The sequence below is a fragment of the Coturnix japonica genome, unplaced genomic scaffold (genome assembly GCF_054131305.1).
Source record: "Coturnix japonica strain WE unplaced genomic scaffold, WE-NBRP24 Scf050, whole genome shotgun sequence".
Lineage (NCBI taxonomy): Eukaryota > Metazoa > Chordata > Aves > Galliformes > Phasianidae > Coturnix > Coturnix japonica.
In genome coordinates this window covers 2,023,481-2,042,386 of record NW_028188953.1, presented here as the reverse complement: position 1 = coordinate 2,042,386, position 18,906 = coordinate 2,023,481, and the positions used below count along the sequence as shown (strand labels likewise).

At 56.5% G+C, this 18,906-nt stretch overlaps 1 protein-coding gene across 1 annotated transcript in view; it reads right to left on the bottom strand.

Annotated features, from left to right (window-relative positions):
- Nucleotides 1–341: 341 nt before the first annotated feature.
- The window catches only part of WDR46 (WD repeat domain 46), a 29,571-nt gene continuing 11,006 nt past the window's right edge, over nt 342–18,906 (bottom strand). Inside the window, exons 4-9 of the mRNA XM_085532668.1 lie at nt 11,338–11,473; nt 8,255–8,354; nt 7,422–7,575; nt 3,459–3,606; nt 2,386–2,480; nt 342–491 (exon numbers count right to left, since the gene is read on the bottom strand). Of these exons, the coding sequence (XP_085388794.1) occupies nt 342–491; nt 2,386–2,480; nt 3,459–3,606; nt 7,422–7,575; nt 8,255–8,354; nt 11,338–11,473 (783 nt within the window). The remainder of the gene's footprint in view (nt 492–2,385; nt 2,481–3,458; nt 3,607–7,421; nt 7,576–8,254; nt 8,355–11,337; nt 11,474–18,906) is intronic.

Genomic DNA, 18,906 nt, shown 5'->3' with positions numbered 1-18,906 from the left:
GCCCCCCCCCCTTTGAAGCCCCCCCCATTTTATCACCCCCCCCGCCCCATTTTATCCCCCCCCCCCATTTTAATCCCCCCCCCCCATTTTAAGAACCCCCCCCATTTTATGCCCCCCCCGCCCCCATTTTAAGACCCCCAGACACATTTTAGGACCCCCCTCCCCCCATTTTAAGACCCCCCCCCCATTTCAAGACCCCACACACACATTTTAGGACCCCCCCCATTTAAGCCCCCCCCCCATTTTAAGACCCCCCCTCATTTGAAACCCCCTCCCCCCATTTGAAGCCCCCCCCCCCCATTTTAAGACCCCCCCAGCCCCATTTTATCCCCCCCCCCATTTTAGGACCCCCCCCCATTTGAAGCCCCCCCCCATTTTAATCCCCCCCCCCCCACCATCCTCTGGCAGCGCTCGCTGTGTTTCTGTTCCATTGTGGCCTCGTCCACGTGCTGCAGCTGAGCCGGGTCCAACGTCAGCAGCTGGGACGGGATCTGGGGGGGGGGGGGGGCAATAAAGGGGGGCAATTAGGGGGGGGGGGCAATTAGGGGGGGTAGTTATGGGGGGGGCAATAAAGGGGGCAATTAGGGGGGTAGTTATGGGGGGGGCAATAAAGGGGTCAATTAGGAGGGGGTAGTTATGGGGGGGCAATAAAGGGGGGTAATTGGGGGGGGTAGTTATGGGGGGGGCAATAAAGGGGGGCAATTAGGGGGGGGTAGTTATGGGGGGGTCAATGGGGGGGGCAATTAGGGGGGGTAGTTATGGGGGGGTCAATGGGGGGGCAATTATGGGGGGTAGTTATGGGGAAGTAAATGGGGGGGCAATTATGGGGGGGTAGTTATGGGGGGGGCAATAAAGGGGGCAATTAGGGGGGGGTAGTTATGGGGGGGCAATAAAGGGGGGCAATTAGGGGGGGGTAATTATGGGGGGGGCAATAAAGGGGGCAATTATGGGGGGGTAGTTATGGGGGAGTAAATGGGGGGGCAATTATGGGGGGGTAGTTATGGGGGGGCAATAAAGGGGGCAATTGGGGGGGGTAGTTATGGGGGGCAATAAAGGGGGCAATTAGGAGGGGGGGCAATAAAGGGGGGGTAGTTATGGGGGGGGCAATAAAGGGGGGCAATTAGGGGGGGTAGTTATGGGGGGGCAATAAAGGGGGGCAATTAGGAGGGGGGGGAATTAGGTGGGGTAGTTATGGGGGGGGCAATAAAGGGGGGCAATTAGGAGGGGGGGGCAATTAGGTGGGGTAGTTATGGGGGGGATTGGGGGGGGCAATAAAGGGGGCAATGGGAGACAATGGGAGTCAATGGTGTCAATGGGAGTCAATGGGAGTCAATGGGTGCCAATGGGAGTCAATGGGAGTCAATGGGAGTCAATGGGAGTCAATGGTGTCAATGGGAGTCAATGGGAGTCAATGGGTGTCAATGGGAGTCAATGGTGTCAATGGGTGTCAATGGGAGTCAATGGGAGTCAATGGGAGTCAAGGGTGCCAATGGGAGTCAATGGGAGTCAATGGAGTCAATGGGAGTCAATGGGAGTCAATGGTGTCAATGGGAGTCAATGGGTGCCAATGGGAGTCAATGGAGTCAATGGGAGTCAATGGGTGTCAATGGGAGTCAATGGTGTCAATGGGATTCAATGGGTGCCAATGGGTATCAATGGTTATCAATGACACCCATGGGTGCCAATGGGTATCAATGGGTGCCAATGGGTCCCAATGGTTATCAATGACACCCATGGGTCCCAATGGGTATCAATGGGTGCCAATGGGATTCAATGGGTGCCAATGGGTCCCAATGGTTATCAATGACACCCATGGGTGCCAATAGGTATCAATGGGTGCCAATGGGATTCAATGGGTGCCAATGGGTCCCCATGGTTATCAATGACACCCATGGGTGCCAATGGGTATCAATGGGTGCCAATGGGTCCCAATGGTTATCAATGACACCCATGGGTGCCAATGGTTGTCAATGGGTCCCAATGGGTCCCAATAGGTATCAATGGGTCCCAATGGGATTCAATGGGTGCCAATGGGTCCCAATGGTTATCAATGACACCCATGGGTGCCAATGGGTATCAATGGGTCCCAATGGGTTTCAATGGGTATCAATGGTTATCAATGACACCCATGGGTGCCAATGGGTCCCAATGGTTATCAATGACACCCATGGGTATCAATGGGTCCCAATGGGTATCAATGGTTATCAATGGCACCCATGGGTGCCAATGGGTATCAATGGGTCCCAATGGGTATCAATGGTTATCAATGACACCCATGGGTGCCAATAGGTCCCAATGGGTCCCAATGATTCTCAATGGCACCCATGGGTCCCAATGGGTATCAGTGGGTCCCAATGGTTCCCAATGGCACCCATGGGTGCTGACCTTCTCCAGCAGGGCCTTGACTTGCCACTCCTGGCGCTGCTTCCGGCTGCGATACGGGTTGGACTCCAGGGCGTCGAAATTGGGTTCACCGGAACCTATGGGGACAGACAGCACCCATGGGTGACAACATGGGGGGCTATGGGGGATAACATGGGGGGCTATGGGTGATAACATGGGGGGCTATGGGGGATAACATGGGGGGCTATGGGGGATACAATGGGGGGCTATGGGGAATACAATGGGGGTCTATGGGTGCTACAATGGGGGTCTATGTGTGCTGTAATGGGGGGGGGTCTATGGGTGCTGTAATGGGGGGGGCACCCATGGGTGATAACATGGGAGTCTATGGGTGATACAATGGGGGTCTATGGGTGCTATAATGGAGGTCTATGGGTGCTATATTGGGGGGGCACCCATGGGTGATATAATGGGGGTCTATGGGTGCTATAATGGGGGTCTATGGGTGCTATATTGGGGGGGCACCCATGGGTGATACAATGGGGGTCTATGGGTGCTATAATGGGGGTCTATGGGTGCTGTAATGGGGGGGTCTATGGGGTCTATGGGGGCTGTAATGGGGGGGTCTATGGGGTCTATGGGGGCTGTAATGGGGGGGGCACCCATGGGTGATACAATGGGGGTCTATGGGTGCTATAATGGGGGTCTATGGGAGATACAATGGAGGTCTATGGGTGCTACAATGGGGGTCTATGGGTGCTGTAATGGGGGTCTATGGGTGCTATAATGGGGGTCTATGGGTGCTATATTGGGGGAGCACCCATGGGTGATAACATGGGGGTCTATGGGTGATACAATGGGGGTCTATGGGTGCTATACTGGGGGGGCACCCATGGGTGATATAATGGGGGTCTATGGGTGCTATAATGGGGGTCTATGGGTGACACAATGGGGGTCTATGGGTGACACAATGGGGGTCTATGGGTGCTGTAATGGGGGCCTATGGGTGATACAATGGGGGTCTATGGGAGATACAATGGGGGTCTATGGGTGCTATAATGGGGGTCTATGGGTGCTGTAATGGGGGGGGGCACCCATGGGTGCCGTGTCCATACCTGGTACCAGGAGGCTGGAGAAGCCCCCCCCGTGTCCCACCCCCATGACGTCCTCATAGGGGCAGAACCGCAGCGTGTGGGGCGGGTGGGGCAGGCGATGGCACAGGTACGGCTTGGGGGGCAGAGAGCTCGGGGGGGGGGGGTACACCTGGGGGGGGGCAATATGGGGTTAGAGGGGGGTAAATGGGGGGGGGTCATGGGGGTAAATGGGGGGGGGGACACCTGGGGGGGGCGATATGGGGTTAGAGGGGGGTAATAAAGGGGGGGGGGCAATATGGGGTTAGAGGGGGGTAAAAGGGGGGGGGTAAATGGGGGGGGGGTACACCTGGGGGGGGCAATATGGGGTTAGAGGGGGGTAAATGGAGGGGGGGGTAAATGGGGGGGGGTACACCTGGGGGGGGCAATATGGGGTTAGAATGGGGGGTAAATGGAGGGGGGGACACCTGGGGGGGGGTAAATATGGGGTTAGAGGGGGGTAAATGGAGGGGGGGGTACACCTGGGGGGGCAATGTGGGGTTAGAGGGGGGTAATAAAAGGGGGGGGGAGGGCAATATGGGGTTAGAGGGGGGTAAATGGGGGGGTAAATGGGGGGGGGTACACCTGGGGGGGGCAATATGGGGTTAGAGGGGGGTAAATGGGGGGGGGAGTAAATGGGGGGGGCGATATGGGGCTAGAGGGGGTAAAAGGGGGGGGATTGGGGGGGTAAATGGGGGGGGGGACACCTGGGGGGGGGCAATATGGGGTTAGAGGGGGGTAAATGGGGGGGGGGTACGCATGGGGGGGGGCAATATGGGGTTAGAGGGGGGTAATAAAAGGGGGGGGGCAATATGGGGGGGGGCAATATGGGGTTAGAAGGGGGTAATAAAAGGGGGGGGGTAAATGGGGAGGGGCAATATGGGGTTAGAAGGGGGTAAATGGGGGGGGGGGTAAATGGGGGGGGCAATATGGGGTTAGAGGGGGGTAAATGGGGGAGGGGGCAATATGGGGTTAGAGGGGGGTAATAAAGGGGGGGGGGGCAATATGGGGTTAGAGGGGGGTAATAAAGGGGGGGGGCAATATGGGGTTAGAGGGGGGTAAATGGGGGGGGGGGACACCTGGGGGGGGTAAATATGGGGTTAGAGGGGGGTAATAAAAGGGGGGGTAAATGGGGGGGGGTACACCTGGGGGGGGCAATATGGGGTTAGAATGGGGGGTAAATGGAGGGGGGGACACCTGGGGGGGGGGTAAATATGGGGTTAGAGGGGGGTAATAAAAGGGGGGGGGCAATATGGGGTTAGAGGGGGGTAATAAAAGGGGAGGGGGGCAATATGGGGTTAGAGGGGGGTAATAAAAGGGGGGGGGACACCTGGGGGGGGTAAATATGGGGTTAGAGGGGGGTAATAAAAGGGGGGGGGGGGTACACCTGGGGGGGGGGCAATATGGGGTTAGAGGGGGGTAAATGGGGGGGGGGGGACACCTGGGGGGGGTAAATATGGGGTTAGAGGGGGGTAAATGGGGGGGGGTACACCTGGGGGGGGGGCAATATGGGGTTAGAGGGGGGTAAATGGGGGGGGGGGGGACACCTGGGGGGGGTAAATATGGGGTTAGAAGGGGGTAGGGGGGTAAATAGGGGGGGGTAAATGGGGGGGGCAATATGGGGTTAGAGGGGGGTAATAAAAGGGGGGGGGGGTACACCTGGGGGGGGGCAATATGGGGTTAGAGGGGGGTAAATGGGGGGGGGGGGGCAATATGGGGGGGGGCAATATGGGGTTAGAAGGGGGTAATAAAAGGGGGGGGGGCAATATGGGGTTAGAGGGGGGTAAATGGGGGGGGGGGCAATATGGGGTTAGAAGGGGGTAATAAAAGGGGGGGGGGCAATATGGGGTTAGAGGGGGGTAAATGGGGGGGGGAAACCTGGGGGGGGCAGTATGGGGTTAGAGGGGGGTAAAAGGGGTGGGTGGGGGGGTAGATGGGGGGGGGGGACAGCTAAGGGGGGCAATATGGGGTTAGAGGGGGGTAAAAGGGGGGGGTACACCTGGGGGGGCAATGTGGGGTTAGAGGGGGGTAAAAGGGGGGGTAAATGGGGAGGGGAGGACACCTGGGAGGGGCAATATGGGGTTAGAGGGGGGTAATAAAAGGGGGGGGGGGGCAATATGGGGTTAGAGGGGGTAAATGGGGGGGGGGGGACACCTGGGGGGGGCAATATGGGGTTAGAGGGGGGTAATAAAAGGGGGGGCAATATGGGGTTAGAGGGGGTAAATGGGGGGGGGGGGACACCTGGGGGGGGCAATATGGGGTTAGAGGGGGGTAAATGGGGGGGGGGACACCTGGGGGGGCAATATGGGGTTAGAGGGGGGTAAAAAAGGGGGGGGTAGACCTGGGGGGGGCAATATGGGGTTAGAGGGGGTAAATAGGGGGGGGGTAAATGGGGGGGGCAATATGGGGTTGGAGGGGGGTAAATGGGGGGGGGGACACCTGGGGGGGGCAATATGGGGTTAGAGGGGGGTAAATGGGGGGGGGGGGTAAATGGGGGGGCAATATGGGGTTAGGGGGGGGGGTAATAAAAGGGGGGGTAAATGGGGGGGTAAATGGGGAGGGGGGGACACCTGGGGGGGGCAATATGGGGTTAGAGGGGGGTAAATGGGGGGGGGGGGGACACCTGGGGGGGGTAAATATGGGGTTAGAAGGGGGTAGGGGGGTAAATAGGGGGGGGGTCAATATGGGGTTAGAGGGGGTAAATGGGGGGGGACAATGGGATGGGGGGGTCACAATGGGGCTATGGGGGTCACAATGGGGCTATGGGGGGGACAATGGGATGGGGGGGGATCAATGGGGCTATGGGGGGGACAATGGGGCTATGGGGCGGGACAATGGGGCTATGGGGTGGACAATGGGATGGGGGGGTCACAATGGGATGGGGGGGCTAAATGGGACAATGGGGCTATGGGGGGGACAATGGGGCTATGGGGGGGTTAAATGGGGGGACAATGGGATGGGGGGGGTCAATGGGGCTATAGGGGGGGACAATGGGGGGACAATGGAATGGGGGGGTCAATGGGGCTATAGGGGGGGACAATGGGGGGACAATGGAATGGGGGGGTCAATGGGGCTATGGGGGGGACAATGGGGCTATGGGGGGGGTTAAATGGGGGGGGGTTTAAATGGGGGGGGGTTAAGTGGGGGGGGTTAAATGGGTGGGGGGGTTTAAATGGGGGGGGGGTTTAAATGGGGCGGGTTAAATGGGGGGGTTAAATGGGGGGGGGTCAAATGGGGGGGGGGTTAAATGGGGGGGGGGTTAAATGGGGGGGTTAAATGGGTGGGGGGGTTTAAATGGTGGGGGGGTTTAAATGGGGGGGTTTAAATGGGGGGGGTTAAGTGGGGGGGTTAAATGGGGGGGGGGTTAAATGGGTGGGGGGGGTTAAATGGGGGGGGTTAAGTGGGGGGGGGTCAAATGGGGGGGGGTTTAAATGGGGGGGGTTAAATGGGTGGGGGGGGTTAAATGGGGGGGGTTAAATGGGGGGGGGGTTAAATGGGGGGGGGGTTAAATGGGGGGGGGTTTAAATGGGGGGGGGTTTAAATGGGGGGGGTTAAGTGGGGGGGATTAAATGGGGGGGGGTTAAATGGTAGGGGGATTTAAATGGGGGGGGTTAGATGGGGGGGATTTAAATGGGGGGGGTTAGATGGGGGGGGTTTAAATGGGGGGGTTTAAATGGGTGGGGGGGGTTTAAATGGGGGGGGGTTAAATGGGGGGGGGTTAAATGGGGGGGGGTTTAAATGGGGGGGGTTAAATGGGGGGGGGTTAAATGGGGGGGGTTAAATGGGGGGGGTTTAAATGGGGGGGGGTTTAAATGGGGGGGGTTACAAATGGGGGGGGGGCTTTAAATGGGGGGGTGTTAAATGGGTGGGGGGGTTTAAATGGGGGGGGGTTAAATGGGGGGGGGGTTTAAATGGGTGGGGGGGCTTTAAATGGGGGGGGGGTCCCACCTGCACGACGTCCCCGCAGCTGAGCCCCAACATCCCCCTCTGGCTGTAGCACAGATGAGCGCCCCCTATGGGCAGAGTCAGGTACTGCAGCGCCCCATAAGTGCGAAGGTCCCACAGCCGGAGCTGCCGGTCCAGCCCCACGGTGGCCATATAACTACAAAGTAATGGGGGGGGGGTTAAAGGGACCCCCATCACATAGAGAGGGACCCCCAACCCATATAGAGGGACCCCCACCCCATATAGAGGGACCCCCACCCCATATAGCTGCCCCATATAACCCCCCCCATATAACCCCCCCATATAACCCCCATATAACCCCCCATATAGCCACCCCATATAACCCCCCCCATATACCCCCCATATAACACCCCTATATAACCCCCTCCCATATACCCCCCCATATATAACCCCTCCCATATAAGCCCCCCCATATAACCCCCATATACCCCCCTATATAACCCCCCCCATTTAACCCCTTACATACACCCCAATAAACCCCTCCCCCCCCCATAACTGCCCCCCCACCCCATATTCCTCCCCACCCCATAACTGCCCCTACCCCATAACTGCCCCCACCCCATAACTGCCCCCCCACCCCATAACTGCCCCCCCCACCCCATAACTGCCCCCCACCCCATAATTGCCCCCCCACCCCATAACTGCCCCCACCCAATAATTGCCCCCCCACCCCATAACTGCCCCCACCCCATAACTGCCCCCCCCACCCCATAATTGCCCCCCCACCCCATAACTGCCCCCCCACCCCATAACTGCCCCCCCCACCCCATAACTGCCCCCACCCCATAACTGCCCCCCCCCCCCCCCCCACTCACGTCCCGGTGGGGTCGATGCTGATGTCCCGCAGCGCCCCCTTGTGGCAGAGCATGCGAACTGCAGGGCTGGGGCTGTTGGGGGTCCAGAGAGTCACCGTGCCTGGGGGGGGGTCGCTATTTAGGGGGGGGGTCCTCATTATTGGGGGGGGGGTCCCCATTATTTGGGGGGGGACCCTTTATTGGGGGGTGGTTCCTTTATTGGGGGAGTCCCATTATTTGGGTGGGGGTCCCATTAATTTGGGGGGGGTCCCATAATTTAGGGTGGGGGTCCCATTATTTGGGGTGGGGGTCCCATAATTAGGGTGGGGGTCCCATAATGAGGGTGGGGGTCCCTTTATTGGGTGGGGGTCCCATAATGAGGGTGGGGGTCCCATAATTAGGGTGGGGGTCCCATAATTAGGGTGGAGGTCCCATAATGAGGGTGGGGGTCCCATAATGAGGGTGGAGGTCCCATTAATTAGAGTGGGGGTCCCATTAATTAATTAGGGTGGGGGTCCCATAATTAGGGTGGGGGTCCCATTATTTGGGGTGATCCCATAATTAGGGTGGGGGTCCCATATTAGGGTGGGGGTCCCATAATTAGGGTGAGGGTCCCATAATGAGGGTGGGGGTCCCACATTAGGGTGAGGGTCCCATAATGAGGGTGGGGGTCCCATAATTAGGGTGGTGGTCCCATAATGAGGGTGGGGGTCCCGTTATTTGGGGGTGATCCCATTATTTGGGGGGGGGTCCCATTATTTAGTGGGGTCCCTTTATTGGGGGGGGGGTCCCATAATTAAGGTGGGGGTCCCATAATGGGGGTGGGGGTCCCATAATTAGGGTGGGGGTCCCATAATGAGGGTGGGGGTCCCATAATTAGGGTGGGGGTCCCATAATTAGGGTGGTATCCCATAATGAGGGTGGGGGTCCCATAATGAGGGTGGGGGTCCCATTAATGAGGGTGGGGGTCCCATAATTAGGGTGGGGGTCCCTTTATTGTTGGGGTCCCATAATTAGGGTGGGGGTCCCATAATTAGGGTGGTATCCCATTAATTAGGGTGGGGGTCCCATAATGAGGGTGGGGGTCCCATAATTAGGGTGGGGGTCCCATTAATTAATTAGGGTGGGGGTCCCATAATGAGGGTGGGGGTCCCATAATGAGGGTGGGGGTCCCATTAATTAGGGTGGGGGTCCCATTAATTAGGGTGGGGGTACCATAATTTGGGTGGGGGTCCCATTAATTAGGGTGGGGGTCCTATTACTTGGGTGGTCCCATAATTAGGGTGGGGGTCCCATTACTTGGGTGGTCCCATTATTTGGGGTGGGGGTCCCATAATGAGGGTGGGGGTCCCATAATTAGGGTGGGGGTCCCTTTATTGTTGGGGTCCCATAATGAGGGTGGTGGTCCCATAATTGGGGTGGGGGTCCCTTTATTGTTGGGGTCCCATAATTAGGGTGGTGGTCCCATAATGAGGGTGGGGGTCCCGTTATTTGGGGGTGATCCCATTATTTGGGGGGGGGTCCCATTATTTAGTGGGGTCCCTTTATTGGGGGGGGTCCCATAATTAAGGTGGGGGTCCCTTTATTGTTGGGGTCCCATAATTAGGGTGGGGGTCCCGTTATTTGGGGGTGATCCCATTATTTGGGGGGGGGTCCCATTATTTAGTGGGGTCCCTTTATTGGGGGGGGGTCCCATAATTAGGGTGGGGGTCCCATAATGAGGGTGGGGGTCCCTTTATTATTGGGGTCCCATAATGAGGGTGGGGGTCCCATAATTACGGTGGGGGTCCCATTAATTAGGGTGGGGGTCCCATTAATTAATTAGGGTGGGGGTCCCATTATTGTTGGGGTCCCATAATGAGGGTGGGGGTCCCATAATTAGGGTGGTATCCCATTAATTAGGGTGGGGGTCCCATAATTAGGGTGGTATCCCATAATGAGGGTGGGGGTCCCATAATGAGGGTGGGGGTCCCATTACTTGGGTGGTCCCATTATTTGGGGTGGGGGTCCCATAATGAGGGTGGGGGTCCCATAATGAGGGTGGGGGTCCCATTATTTGGGGTGATCCCATAATTAGGGTGGGGGTCCCATAATTAGGGTGGGGGTCCCTTTATTGTTGGGGTCCCATAATGAGGGTGAGGGTCCCATAATGAGGGTGGGGGTCCCTTTATTGGGTGGGGGTCCCATAATGAGGGTGGGGGTCCCATAATTAGGGTGGGGGTCCCATTACTTGGGTGGTCCCATTATTTGGGGTGGGGGTCCCATAATGAGGGTGGGGGTCCCATAATTAGGGTGGTATCCCATTAATTAGGGTGGGGGTCCCATAATTAGGGTGGGGGTCCCATAATTAGAGTGGGGGTCCCATAATTAGGGTGGGGGTCCCTTTATTGTTGGGGTCCCATAATTAGGGTGGGGGTCCCATAATGAGGGTGGGGGTCCCATAATAAGGGTGGGGGTCCCATAATTGTGTGGGGGTCCCATAATTAGGGTGGGGGTCCCTTTATTGTTGGGGTCCCATAATGAGGGTGGGGGTCCCATTAATTAGGGTGGGGGTCCCATAAATTTGGGTGGGGGTCCCATTACTTGGGTGGTCCCATTAATTTGGGGGGGGGGGTCCCTTTATTGTTGGGGTCCCATTAATTAGGGTGGGGGTCCCATTAATTTGGGTGGGGGTCCCATTAATTAGGGTGGGGGTCCCATAATGAGGGTGGGAGTCCCATTAATTAGGGTGGGGGTCCCATTATTTGGGGTGATCCCATAATTAGGGTGGGGGTCCCATATTAGGGTGGGGGTCCCATAATAAGGGTGGGGGTCCCATTACTTGGGTGGTCCCATTATTTGGGGTGGGGGTCCCATAATGAGGGTGGGGGTCCCATAATGAGGGTGGTATCCCATTAATTAGGGTGGGGGTCCCATAATGAGGGTGGGGGTCCCATAATGAGGTTGGGGGTCCCATTATTTAGGGGTGTCCCATTATTTGGGGTGGGGGTCCCATAATGAGGGTGAGGATCCCATAATGAGGGTGGGGGTCCCATAATTAGGGTGGGGGTCCCATAATGAGGGTGGGGGTCCCATTAATTAATGAGGGTGGGGGTCCCACATACCGTTGCTGTGCCCCATATGTATGACTCCACTATTGGGGTTCTGGGCCATGGCCGCCGGGCGCCCCCCCCTGGTACAAATGGCCGCCACCTCCGACCCCACGGACACGTCCAGGTACTGCAGGTAACCCCCCGAGTTCTGGGGGGGCAACGGGGGAACCCATAAGCACCCATGGGATCATAGGGGGTCCTATGGGATCATATGGGCTCCTATGGGATCCTATGGGCTCTTATGGGATCCTATGGGGCACCCATGGGCACCCATAAGCACCCATGGGATCATATGGGATCCTATGGGATCCTATGGGTTTTTATGGGATCATATGGGATCCTATGGGCACCCATCAGCACCCATGGGATCCTATGGGATCCTATGGGCTCCTATAGGCTCCTATGGGATCCTATGGGCACCTGCAGGTAACCCCCCGAGTTCTGGGGGGGCAACGGGGGCACGTCAGCACCCATGGGATCATACGGGATCATATGGGATCATATGGGCTCCTATGGGCACCTATGGGATCCTATGGGCACCCATAAGCACCTATGGGATCATATGGGATCCTATGGGATGCTATGGGCTCCTATGGGATCCTATGGGCTCCTATGGGCACCTATGGGCTCCTATGGGTGCCCATTGACTTCTATGGGCTCCTATGGGATCCTATGGGCTCCTATGGGATCCTATGGGATCCTATGGGCACCCATAAGCACCTATGGGATCATATGGGCTCCTATGGGATCCTATGGGGGTCCATTGACTTCTATGGAATCCTATGGGCTCCTATGGGATCCTATGGGCTCCTATGGGCTCCAATGGGATCCTACGGGATCATATGGGCTCCTATGGGATCATATGGGCTCCTATGGGCTCCTATGGGATCCTATGGGCACCTATGGGATCATATGGGCTCCTATGGGATCCTATGGGCTCTTATGGGATCCTATGGGGCACCCATGGGCACCCATAAGCACCCATGGGATCATATGGGATCCTATGGGATCCTATGGGTTTTTATGGGATCATATGGGATCCTATGGGCACCCATCAGCACCCATGGGATCCTATGGGATCCTATGGGCTCCTATAGGCTCCTATGGGATCCTATGGGCACCTGCAGGTAACCCCCCGAGTTCTGGGGGGGCAACGGGGGCACGTCAGCACCCATGGGATCATAGGGGATCATATGGGATCATATGGGTGCCCATTGACTTCTATGGGCTCCTATGGGCACCTATGGGATCATATGGGCTCCTATGGGATCCTATGGGCACCTGCAGGTAACCCCCCGAGTTCTGGGGGGGCAACGGGGGCACCCATAAGCACCCATGGGATCATAGGGGGTCATAGGGGATCATATGGGGTCCTATGGGATCATATGGGATCCTATGGGCACCTATGGGCTCCTATGGGTTCCTATGGGATCCTATGGGCACCCATAAGCACCTATGGGATCATATGAGATCCTATGGGATCATATGGGATCCTATGGGCACCTATGGGCTCCTATGGGATCCTATGGGCACCCATAAGCACCTATGGGATCATATGGGCTCCTATGGGATCCTATGGGGGTCCATTGACTTCTATGGAATCCTATGGGCTCCTATGGGATCCTATGGGCTCCTATGGGCTCCAATGGGATCCTACGGGATCATATGGGCTCCTATGGGATCATATGGGCTCCTATGGGCTCCTATGGGATCCTATGGGCACCTATGGGATCATATGGGCTCCTATGGGATCCTATGGGCTCTTATGGGATCCTATGGGGCACCCATGGGCACCCATAAGCACCCATGGGATCATATGGGATCCTATGGGATCCTATGGGTTTTTATGGGATCATATGGGATCCTATGGGCACCCATCAGCACCCATGGGATCCTATGGGATCCTATGGGCTCCTATAGGCTCCTATGGGATCCTATGGGCACCTGCAGGTAACCCCCCGAGTTCTGGGGGGGCAACGGGGGCACGTCAGCACCCATGGGATCATACGGGATCATATGGGATCATATGGGTGCCCATTGACTTCTATGGGCTCCTATGGGCACCTATGGGATCATATGGGCTCCTATGGGATCCTATGGGCACCTGCAGGTAACCCCCCGAGTTCTGGGGGGGCAACGGGGGCACCCATAAGCACCCATGGGATCATAGGGGGTCATAGGGGATCATATGGGGTCCTATGGGATCATATGGGATCCTATGGGCACCTATGGGCTCCTATGGGTTCCTATGGGATCCTATGGGCACCCATAAGCACCTATGGGATCATATGAGATCCTATGGGATCATATGGGATCCTATGGGCACCTATGGGCTCCTATGGGATCCTATGGGCACCCATAAGCACCTATGGGATCATATGGGCTCCTATGGGATCCTATGGGGGTCCATTGACTTCTATGGAATCCTATGGGCTCCTATGGGATCCTATGGGCTCCTATGGGCTCCAATGGGATCCTACGGGATCATATGGGCTCCTATGGGATCATATGGGCTCCTATGGGCTCCTATGGGATCCTATGGGCACCTATGGGATCATATGGGCTCCTATGGGATCCTATGGGCTCTTATGGGATCCTATGGGGCACCCATGGGCACCCATAAGCACCCATGGGATCATATGGGATCCTATGGGATCCTATGGGTTTTTATGGGATCATATGGGATCCTATGGGCACCCATCAGCACCCATGGGATCCTATGGGATCCTATGGGCTCCTATAGGCTCCTATGGGATCCTATGGGCACCTGCAGGTAACCCCCCGAGTTCTGGGGGGGCAACGGGGGCACGTCAGCACCCATGGGATCATAGGGGATCATATGGGATCATATGGGTGCCCATTGACTTCTATGGGCTCCTATGGGCACCTATGGGATCATATGGGCTCCTATGGGATCCTATGGGCACCTGCAGGTAACCCCCCGAGTTCTGGGGGGGCAACGGGGGCACCCATAAGCACCCATGGGATCATAGGGGGTCATAGGGGATCATATGGGGTCCTATGGGATCATATGGGATCCTATGGGCACCTATGGGCTCCTATGGGTTCCTATGGGATCCTATGGGCACCCATAAGCACCTATGGGATCATATGAGATCCTATGGGATCATATGGGATCCTATGGGCACCTATGGGCTCCTATGGGATCCTATGGGCACCCATAAGCACCTATGGGATCATATGGGCTCCTATGGGATCCTATGGGGGTCCATTGACTTCTATGGAATCCTATGGGCTCCTATGGGATCCTATGGGCTCCTATGGGCTCCAATGGGATCCTACGGGATCATATGGGCTCCTATGGGATCATATGGGCTCCTATGGGCTCCTATGGGATCCTATGGGCACCTATGGGATCATATGGGCTCCTATGGGATCCTATGGGCTCTTATGGGATCCTATGGGGCACCCATGGGCACCCATAAGCACCCATGGGATCATATGGGATCCTATGGGATCCTATGGGTTTTTATGGGATCATATGGGATCCTATGGGCACCCATCAGCACCCATGGGATCCTATGGGATCCTATGGGCTCCTATAGGCTCCTATGGGATCCTATGGGCACCTGCAGGTAACCCCCCGAGTTCTGGGGGGGCAACGGGGGCACGTCAGCACCCATGGGATCATACGGGATCATATGGGATCATATGGGCTCCTATGGGCACCTATGGGATCCTATGGGCACCCATAAGCACCTATGGGATCATATGGGATCCTATGGGATGCTATGGGCTCCTATGGGATCCTATGGGCTCCTATGGGCACCTATGGGCTCCTATGGGTGCCCATTGACTTCTATGGGCTCCTATGGGATCCTATGGGCTCCTATGGGATCCTATGGGTGCCCATTGACTTCTATGGGCACCTATGGGATCCTATGGGCTCCTATGGGATCCTATGGGCACACATCAGCACCCATGGGATCATAGGGGATCATATGGGATCCTATGGGCACCTATGGGCACCTATGGGCTCCTATGGGCACCTATGGGATCATATGGGCTCCTATGGGATCATATGGGCTCACATCAGCACCCATGGGATCATATGGGATCATATGGGATCATATGGGATCCTATGGGCTCCTATGGGATCCTATGGGCACCTATGGGCTCCTATGGGATCATATGGGATCCTATGGACACCTATGGGATCCTATGGGCTCCTATGAGCACCCATCAGCACCCATGGGCTCCTATGGGATCCTATGGGCACCTGCAGGTAACCCCCCGAGTTCTGGGGGGGCAACGGGGGCACGTCAGCACCCATGGGATCATACGGGATCATAGGGGATCATATGGGGTCCTATGGGGTCCTATGGGATCATAGGGGATCCTATGGGATCCTATGAGCACCTATGGGATCCTATGGGATCATATGGGCTCCTATGGGTTCCTATGGGATCATATGGGATCCTATGGGATCATATGGGATCATAGGGGATCCTATGGGATCATATGGGATCCTATGGGATCATATGGGATCATAGGGGATCATATGGGCACCCATGGGATCCTATGGGTTCCTATGGGTTCCTATGGGATCATATGGGCACCTATGGGATCCTATGGGCACCTGCAGGTAACCCCCCGAGTTCTGGGGGGGCAACGGGGGCACGTCAGCACCCATGGGATCATACGGGATCATATGGGATCATATGGGCTCCTATGGGCACCTATGGGATCCTATGGGCACCCATAAGCACCTATGGGATCATATGGGATCCTATGGGATGCTATGGGCTCCTATGGGATCCTATGGGCTCCTATGGGCACCTATGGGCTCCTATGGGTGCCCATTGACTTCTATGGGCTCCTATGGGATCCTATGGGCTCCTATGGGATCCTATGGGTGCCCATTGACTTCTATGGGCACCTATGGGATCCTATGGGCTCCTATGGGATCCTATGGGCACACATCAGCACCCATGGGATCATAGGGGATCATATGGGATCCTATGGGCACCTATGGGCACCTATGGGCTCCTATGGGCACCTATGGGATCATATGGGCTCCTATGGGATCATATGGGCTCACATCAGCACCCATGGGATCATATGGGATCATATGGGATCATATGGGATCCTATGGGCTCCTATGGGATCCTATGGGATCCTATGGACACCTATGGGATCCTATGGGCTCCTATGAGCACCCATCAGCACCCATGGGCTCCTATGGGATCCTATGGGCACCTGCAGGTAACCCCCCGAGTTCTGGGGGGGCAACGGGGGCACGTCAGCACCCATGGGATCATACGGGATCATAGGGGATCATATGGGGTCCTATGGGGTCCTATGGGATCATAGGGGATCCTATGGGATCCTATGAGCACCTATGGGATCCTATGGGATCATATGGGCTCCTATGGGTTCCTATGGGATCATATGGGATCCTATGGGATCATAGGGGATCCTATGGGATCATATGGGATCCTATGGGATCATATGGGATCATAGGGGATCATATGGGATCATATGGGCACCCATGGGATCCTATGGGTTCCTATGGGTTCCTATGGGATCATATGGGCACCTATGGGATCCTATGGGCACCTGCAGGTAACCCCCCGAGTTCTGGGGGGGCAACGGGGGCACGTCAGCACCCATGGGATCATAGGGGATCATATGGGATCATATGGGCTCCTATGGGCACCTATGGGATCCTATGGGCACCCATAAGCACCTATGGGATCATATGGGATCCTATGGGATGCTATGGGCTCCTATGGGATCCTATGGGCTCCTATGGGCACCTATGGGCTCCTATGGGTGCCCATTGACTTCTATGGGCTCCTATGGGATCCTATGGGCTCCTATGGGATCCTATGGGTGCCCATTGACTTCTATGGGCACCTATGGGATCCTATGGGCTCCTATGGGATCCTATGGGCACACATCAGCACCCATGGGATCATAGGGGATCATATGGGATCATATGGGATCCTATGGGCACCTATGGGCACCTATGGGCTCCTATGGGCACCTATGGGATCATATGGGCTCCTATGGGATCATATGGGCTCACATCAGCACCCATGGGATCATATGGGATCATATGGGATCATATGGGATCCTATGGGCTCCTATGGGATCCTATGGGCACCTATGGGCTCCTATGGGATCATATGGGATCCTATGGACACCTATGGGATCCTATGGGCTCCTATGAGCACCCATCAGCACCCATGGGCTCCTATGGGATCCTATGGGCACCTGCAGGTAACCCCCCGAGTTCTGGGGGGGCAACGGGGGCACGTCAGCACCCGTGGGATCATAGGGGATCATATGGGATCATATGGGATCCTATGGGCACCTATGGGCTCCTATGGGCTCCTATGGGATCCTATGGGCACACATCAGCACCCATGGGCTCATATGGGCTCCTATAGGCGCCTATGGGATCCTATGGGATCCTATGGACTCCTATGGGCTCCTATGGGCACCTATGGGATCCTATGGGCACCCATCAGCACCCATGGGATCCTATGGGCACCCATTGACTCCCATTGGCACCCATGGGTGCTCATTGACACCCATTGACTCCCACTGGCACCCATTGACTCCCATTGACACCCATTGACTCCCATTGACATCCATTGACTCCCATTGTCTCCCATTGACTCCCATTGGCACCCATTGACACCCATTGACTCCCATTGACACCCATTGACTCCCACTGACACCCATTGACTCCCATTGACTCCCATTGACTCCCACTGACACCCATTGACTCCCACTGACTCCCATTGGCTCTCATTGACACCCACTGACTCCCATTGACACCCATTGACACCCATTGACTCCCATTGACACCCATAGGTGCTCATTGACACCCCTCCCATATCCCCATCCCCCCCATATTATCTCCCCCATACCCCCATATCACCCATATTATCCCCCCCATCCCACATCCCCCCCATATTATCCCCCCCATACCCTCCATATCCCCATCACCCCCATATCCCCCTCCCCCCTATATCCCCCCCCATATCCCCCATATCCCATCCCCCATATTACCCCCCCACCCCCATATCCCCCCATATTGCCCCCCATATTGTGTCCCCCCCCATATTACCCCCCCACCCCCATATCCCCCCATATTGTCCCCCCCATATCTCCCCATATTACCCCCCCACCCCCATATCCCCCCATATTGCCCCCCATATTGTGTCCCCCTCCCCCCATATTACTCCCATATCCCCCCCCATATTGTGTCCCCCCCATATTGTGTCCCCCCCCCATATTACCCCCATATTGCCCCCCATATTAGCCCCCCCACCCCCATATCCCCCCATATTTCCCCATATTGTGTCCCCCCCATATTGTGTCCACCCCCCATATTGTGTGTCCCCCCCCATATTGTGTCCCCCCCCATATTACCCCCCACCCCCATATCCCCCCATATTGCCCCCCATATTACCCCCCCACCCCCATATCCCCCCATATTGCCCCCCATATTCCCCCATATTATGTCCCCCCTCCATATTACCCCATATCCCCCCGATATCTCCCCATATTGTGTCCCCCCCCCACCCCCATATCCCCCCCCATATT